General features: G+C 38.9%; 1 protein-coding gene across 1 annotated transcript; it reads left to right on the top strand.

Moving 5' to 3' along the window:
- LOC107615423 lies at positions 262–7257 on the top strand. The gene is made up of 3 exons (XM_016317487.1): positions 262–478; positions 6275–7005; positions 7102–7257. The coding sequence occupies exons 1-3, from the start codon at positions 262–264 to the stop codon at positions 7255–7257; spliced, it is 1104 nt and encodes a 367-aa protein (XP_016172973.1).

Raw genomic sequence — 7706 nt, 5'->3', positions numbered from 1 at the left:
TCATGCCATGGTGCTTTCCCGCCGATGCGGAATGTGTTCCAAATTGTTTCATAATTTTAAGCTAACCAGGACGTCCTCGATGTTTAATTTCTTCCATGAACACACATCAAAACAGTTCATTCACGACGCATATGCACCCTAAACTGAGAGCATCAACACACCAAGTAAAAGATCAAACACCAAATACATAAACACAAATACAAATAGCGAAGTTCCTTAAGGCAATGAAGGATAACGGACAACGAAAGAGAGTTCACGGGCATGCACGCCAAGTCAAACGCCTCTCGTAGCCTCTTCGATGTTGGTGAACATATCGTCCTAGTTGTCTCCCTCTGCCGATTGCGCGAGATCATAGGCTCCTTCGCCACTTCAGGAATTTATTCCCCTCCTCCGTATCCGCGACCCTCACCCCCAGTGCATCCAACTTTGCAAAATCAAGTTGCTCTCGGTGACGAAGGTCTTCAACCTTCGTCATCAGGTCACCTCCCTATTTCTCCAGCTGCTGCATGGCCGTGCTGAAGTCATTCACCCTTTCACACAACAAGACGTGCATCCCATGCATGGCCTGCTCGTCCTCCTAGACCTGTAACTCCTTCGCCTTCAACTTGACCACGACGGTCAGATACACCGTCTTCGACACACTTAGTAGTTCACAGAGCGTCTCAACTTTATCCTTGAGAATCTCTTCCCTCTTGACCATGGCAGCCTCAAACAGTGTCTAATCCGTATTTTTCTCGTCCCCGCGGAAGAGGCTGAACATCTCGCTGATCGACAGTTCCGCGAGGTCGTCCACATCGAGTATCTTGGTTGGTTCTGCTCCTGAATCCTGAGGCATTGATCTTTTTTGTTCGTGTTTTTTTATCCAGGAGTATCGTCTGTTACCGAGAACCATCTTGTGTCCAAATGCGGGGGGCGTATATAGTACACTAGTCGCACTGTATAGGCGATACTTCGATCACACGCCTCGGCCCAAAATGGCTAAATTAAATCCGTCTGTTAAAAAAATAGTAAATACATTGTATGTGTTATAATATAATATTAAAATAAAAAATAAAAATAAAATCATCTTGATAAATGACAGGGGAAAAATGATTCTAACCTGATAAAAAAAACGAAGGAAAAACTAAAAATTTGCTAACACTCATTCCGCTACAAATTACAAGAACCTTAGGATTTGACAACACAACATGGCTTCGAGTAGTCAAGGAAATTTAGCAATCACTCATATGAGTACCCTAATTTTATTTGCGTGCAATCAAAGATGACTCGAGAAGTCATTTTTTTTATCTGAACGGGAATAATTAATTATTGGTTTAGACCACAATTTTTCATTTTTTTTTTGTGTTTGGACACCACATATATATGCTTGACGATTATATTCTTGCTAGTAAAAAAATTTATAAGAATAATTTTCCGTTGTAAGTATAGTTTCTAAACCAACAAAGAATCATTTCGTACAAAAACTTTGGTTGTCACAAGTAACAAAACCCAAATAAATTTATAACCGAAGTATTTAAACCTCGGGTCGTCTTCTCAAGGAATTGCAGGGAAGTATGGTTATTATTGGTTATGAAAAATCTACTCGAATAAAAATAATTTGGTTAAATCGAAAACATCAATAACATAAATAGAATAAAACGATCTTAAATCTGAAATACCTCAAATTATATTAAATAAGGAAATCAACTCTAACATGAAGTTAATAAGCCAAATTGAAAAGATAAATAACAATTAAAGTAATAGAATAAATAAAAGTAGAAAATAAAATAAAGGAACATTGAACCTGTGATTGAAGAAATAACCATAAAATAAGATGAATCCTAATTCCTAAAATCTAAGAGAGAGGAGAGAGCCTCTCTCTCTCTCTAAAACTACATCTAAATCCTCAAATTGTCTATTATGAATGTTGTATGTGTTGTTATTCTGATGAATGGATACATTCTCCCACTTTATAGCCTCTAATATGTGTTTTATGGGCCGAGAACTAGGTCAAAAATAGCCCAGAATTCGCTGGTTGCGAATTCAAACACGCTGGTTTTTCGTCACTGCGAACGCGTCAGCACGCATTTGTGTCGCCTATCTGTACGGACACTATGAAAAATTATATATCATTTCGAAGCCCCATACATTAGCTTTCCAACGCAACTAAAACCGCATCATTTGGACCTCTGTAGCTCAAGTTATGACCGTTTGAGTGCGAAGAGGTCAGGCTGGACAGCTTAGCAATTTCTTCAGTTTCTTGTATTCCTTCCACTTTTGCATGCTTCCTTTCCATCCTCTAAGCCATTCCTACCCTATAATCTCTAAAAACACTTAACGCACATATCAAGACATCGAATGGTAATAAGAGAGGATTAAACATAGGAAATTTAAGACCAAAGAAGCATGTTTTCAATCAAAGCATAGAATTAGGAAGGAAAATGTAAAACCATGCAAATCATATGAATAAGTGAGTAAAGAGTTGATAAAAACCACTCAATTAAACACAAGATAAACCATAAAATAGTGGTTTATCAACCTCCCCACACTTAAACATTAGTATGTCCTCATGCTAAGCTCAAGAAAAGCTATAAAGGAGTGAAAAGGAATGGTAAAATGTATGAAATGCAACCTATGTATATGAATGCAACTTTTATGCTAAGAGGTTTCTATCTACTTGGTTAAAAGTAAACAAGTTCTCCAAGACAAATATAAATCAAATTCCACTAATTCAAATCATAAAATAAAAGACAAGTAAACTTGTAAGAAGACAGCTCATGAAAGCAAGGAACATAGAATCAAGCATTGAACCCTCACTGATGGTGTATATCACTCTAACTCTCAAGTGTCTAGGGTTAATCTCTCTACTCTTCTCTAGTCATTCTTTCTAAACTTTGTTCTTCATCTAACCAATCAACAAATATTTAGTATACTAATGCAAACATCATGAGGTCTTTTCAAGGTTGCAATGGGGCCAAGGTAAGGGTGAGGATATATGTATGGCCAAGTGAGCTGAAATATGAATCTTTAACCTAAGCTTTCACCTAACATACACACATACTCTATATAACTCTAAAATCATGCCTGGCTACCCAAAATTCTCACTTTTGTATATTTCACATACTCATGTATCAACTTTTCTTTAATTTTATCACATATGCATTGATCTTTTATTAAACTTAATATTGGGGTAATTTTGCCCCCTTATTTATTTACTTAATTATTGAATATTTTTTTTTGGATTTTTTTCTTTTTTTTTCTCTTTTTTTATTTTTATTTTATTTTTTTATGTTTTTTATTTTTTTTTTGGTAGCATAAAAATAAACATAACATTGTCAATGCACATGGATTTTTAATTTTTCTAAGTTCACATGAGTATGTACCCAAATTCCAAATATCTTGTCATCCAAGTTCCCACGGTTCCCCACACTTAGTTGATACACAATCTCTATCTTAAGCTAACCAAAGATTCAATTTGGGAATGTTTAATTTGTTTTTCTGCTTAAGGCTAGTGATGTGGCAAAATATAGAACAAAAGGGGATTAAGAGGCTCAAGGTGGCTAATAAGGGTGACATAAAAGGGTAGGCTTATTTGGGAGAAGTGAGCTAAAACAAGTAATGGCCTCAGTCATATGCAAACATGTAAATACACTAAATAATGGACATATAGTATGGAACAAAGAAAAGATTGCAATCATAGGGAAGAAAACACACAAGAATAAAAATTTATGGTTAAATAATATAACCATGTAAATAAGCTCAAAATCTCACGGGTTGTGTGTTCTTAGCTTTAAACCATGTTCCAATTTACAATCTTCAAACAAGTTTAACAAAAAAATTTTCAATTTAAATTAGTGAAATACTATAAAAATTTCTTGAAAAAGAGAATATTACTTCAACCAAGTAGTAACTAAATGCATAAAATCAAACAATCATGCAGTTAAATGTACAAATGCAACAATGAACTAACAAATAAAGTAAAATATTGGTATTGAGAAGAAAATAACTAACCCATGGAGATTGGTATCGACCTCCCCACACTTAAAGATTGCACCGTCCTCGGTGCATGCTGAGATGTGCAAGTGGACGGGCTGCTACAACTGATGCTTTTCTCTAGAGATTGTGCGGACAGACTTGTCTGTTACTCCATATAGAAGTTCTTTTCCTTTCCTTTCCCGGTGGCCATCCTGAAAGAAGAGGAAAAAAAGAAAAGTAACCCAGAAACAAAGATAGAAAACAAATAAAGTATGGGTGGGTTAATGCCAAATAATGAGGGTCTCAATTACATGGTAGCTACAACATGCAAGTGAGAAAATAATAGAAGCACGTGGCATATCAATAGTGCAAAAAATTACAACAAAGGGAAAAAGAGTGTGGGTAGTGTAAGATAGTATAAGCTCATGTTAATGCAAAAGTAATACAAGTATCATGAAAGATGAGCATTGACTTAAATAATATTACCCAACAGTGGAAAACAAGTCACTAAGCACCAAAATAATACCAGAAAAGATATAACAGCTGAATATGAACAAGTAACACCAATTTAAAAAGAATAACTTTAGAAAAAAAAATAAAAATATGAACAAAATTAAAATATAATGAATGAAAGTATGCAAATAAATTAAATAAAATAGAATGGAAGTGAAGAGGGATGAGAGGTTAAAAAGATTTGCTTAAAAAGAAACTAAGAAAGGAGGAAGAAAGAATAAGAAAAGATAGAAGAAAGAAGAAAGAATGATAATAGAAAGATAAGTAGGATTGGAGAAGAAAAGATAGGAATTTTGGCGCTGATCTGGATAAACTGTGCGTCGCATGCGACGCGGATGCGTGGGTCACACGATCGCGTGAGTTGCGATATTTTCAAGTGACGCGGACGCGTCGGTCACGCAGACGCATGACTTGATTTGTGCTAGTGGCGCAAGAGCAGCCTCGCGTTCGTGCAACTCTCTGTCTCAAACGCATATTACCAAAATTCAGGGTGACGCGTGTGCGTGGGTGACGCGCACGCGTGAATGGCCTTTCTTTTAAAAATTATGCGGACGCGTGGGGCACGCGTTCGCGTGGTAGGACTTGTGCTTCTATCATGGTTCCAGCCCCACTCCATCATAACTTACTGCCATACACCCATTTACGTCGATTTCACAGGGCCACGCATTCGCGTGGGTCACGTGGACGCGTGGGGAGGCTATTTCGCAAACGACGCGAACGCATCAATGACGCGGTCGCGTGGTCATATTTGTGCCTAAGGCACGCCTCCAGCCACGCTTTCGCATGGCTTTCTGTTCAATTCTTTTTTCTTCAGAATGCACCTATGATGCGGATGCGTCGCGTGCTGCTCTTTTTTTTTTATATTTGCAATTATGCAGTATGCAATATACAATGCTAATGTGGATGATGTGAATAATTCCAGGTTCAATAATAGAATAAAATAAAACTTAAAAACAAACAAAACGAAATAAAACTGAAAAAGGAACGATCATACCACGGTGGGTTGTCTCCCACCTAGCACTTTTGGTTAAAGTCCTTAAGTTGGACATTTGGGGAGTTCTTTGTTATGGTGGCTTGTGCTTGAATTCATCCAAAAATCTCCACCAGTGTTTGGAATTCCAACAGCCTCTGGGGTCCCAAACTAGGCGCAGAAAGCCTTCAAGCAGGTTAAAGCAAGTGACAAGACCCCAAGAGTGTTGATTTCTAGACTGAATTTTGGGGTCCCAAACCTTGCTTTTGCACCCGTCTTCTTGTTGATCATTAGTGTTCCAACTAGGTGGCAGGCAATCTGAATTCTCTACGGAGTACCAAACTCTTCTTTTAGATCTAGCCAAATTATCACCAGTTGAGCCCTTACATCTAGCTCTTGAAATATCAACCTTGATGAGCCTTGATTTGCAACTCCAACCACTAAACAGTCTCCTCTTATGCTTTATGCCACAAAGCTTCCTGAGTTGGCCATTCGTTTCAAGAATACCGTACTCAAGTGGGATAGGAAGATGAACAGAGATAAGTTTTACCCACTCAAGTGAAGGAGTAGACGACAACCTAGGTGGAGAAGTCTCCAACGTTCTTGACAAAGCATACTCAACTCCCGTCCACCCTTTTCTAAGGATTTCCGCTTCCACATTATTCTCAGACTCAATCAGAGAAGAGTCTTCATATTCAAGGAGTTCAATTGCGGATGTATATTTTTCTTGTGCTTTTTGTTTGGTGTATGGGGCACATGGGAGGGAGAAAAAGCGGGTGGTGTGAGAAGAGTTGAGCTACATTATAGGTTTATGTCAGGTTCCTGTCTGCTTGTTAGGAGACTTTAATGAGATTCTGCATGTTGAAGATCATAAAGGGGTGACTAGTTTGCCGGCATCAGCAGAGGAGTTTAAGAGTTGGATGCATGACATGCAGCTGTTGGATCTACCATTTACTGATAGGAAGTTCACGTGGTTCAGGGGTCGGTCCTGTAGTCGGATTGATAGGATTCTGGTCAGTGTCGAATGGGTTGAGGAGTTTTCTTATATTCGATTGAAAGGTGGTTCGAGGGACTTGTCAGATCACTACCCGTTGATTGTGGAAGACATCAAAGGGAGAGAGGGCCCTCGACCTTTCCGAAGTCTGGATTCCTGGTTTACGCATGATGGGTTCTTGAGGATGGTAAAATATGAATGGAGAAGCTTGGGCGATATTCAGTTCACACGTAAGTTGAAGGCATTGATGGTACCACTGCGGAAGTGGCACACGGAGAACTTTAGCGACATGGATAACAAAATAATGAGGTTTGAGGATGAGATAAAAAAGATTGACAACCTGGTTGGTGATGGAAACTATGATGGTACGACAGAGGCCAGGAGGAGAGCGTTGGTGAAATATTGCGAAAAGTGGTATGTGAGGAAGGAAATCCACTGGAAGCAGATGTCTCGGTCCAAGCTTGCTAGAAACATGGATAAGAACACTAGGTACTTCCATCAAGTGGCTTCAACTAGAAGAAGGAATAACAGAATTGATGCTCTAATGATTCATGGGCGGCTTGTGCGAAATCAGGCAAGAATAAAGGTTGCCATTAGGGGGTTCTATAAGAATCTGTAAAGACAGGAATATGCCTCACGGATTGGTATTCGGGATGGTTTGGTAAAGCAGATTGAGAGACAAGAAGCTGAAGCTTTAGAGGTGTTGCCCTCTGTGGAGGAAATTAGAGATGCAGTGTGGATACAATATGAATTTCATCAAGAAATGCTGAGAGGAAATTGGTCAAGAGTTCACTGCAGCGGTGATGGACTTCTTCCAAAGTACTAAGCTACCATCGGATGTGAATGTCACGTGGGTGACGCTAGCCCCAAAATTTGTGGGTGCGAAGGAGATAAAGGACTTTAGGCCGATTAGTATGGTTGGGTGTGTATATAAGGTGATCTCAAAGGTTATGGTTAGAAGGATGAGATCAGTCATGCCGGGTTTGGTAGGAGAGACTCAGACGGTGTTTGTGATAGGCAGGAAAATCCATGATGGCGCGCTCATAGCTTGTGAGACGGTTCATTGGCTTAAGACGAAAAGGGAGAAGGCGGTTATTGTTAAGTTGGATTTTCAAAAAGTATATGATAGAGTCAGATGGAGTTTTGTGGAAATTGTGCTACAGAAGATGGGGTTTGGACACAGATGGAGGAATTGGGTGAAGGAGTGTGTTAGTACAGCCACCATGTCAGTACTGGTTAATGGGTCACCATCCAAGCCATTCAACATGGAGAGGG

The sequence above is a fragment of the Arachis ipaensis genome, chromosome B09 (genome assembly GCF_000816755.2).
Source record: "Arachis ipaensis cultivar K30076 chromosome B09, Araip1.1, whole genome shotgun sequence".
Lineage (NCBI taxonomy): Eukaryota > Viridiplantae > Streptophyta > Magnoliopsida > Fabales > Fabaceae > Arachis > Arachis ipaensis.
The sequence above is the reverse complement of the archived record's forward strand: the minus strand, read 5'-3'. Positions and strand labels throughout refer to the sequence as shown.

Bases quoted from the DNA above. Each gene is read 5' to 3' on its own strand.
- LOC107615423 (XM_016317487.1), top strand. From the start codon at position 262: ATGCACGCCAAGTCAAACGCCTCTCGTAGCCTCTTCGATGTTGGTGAA. The intron at 479-6,274 runs GTCACCTCCCTA...TCTGCTTGTTAG, and splicing joins TCTTCAACCTTCGTCATCAG to GAGACTTTAATGAGATTCTG. The intron at 7,006-7,101 runs GCAAGAATAAAG...TTGGTAAAGCAG, and splicing joins GGCGGCTTGTGCGAAATCAG to ATTGAGAGACAAGAAGCTGA.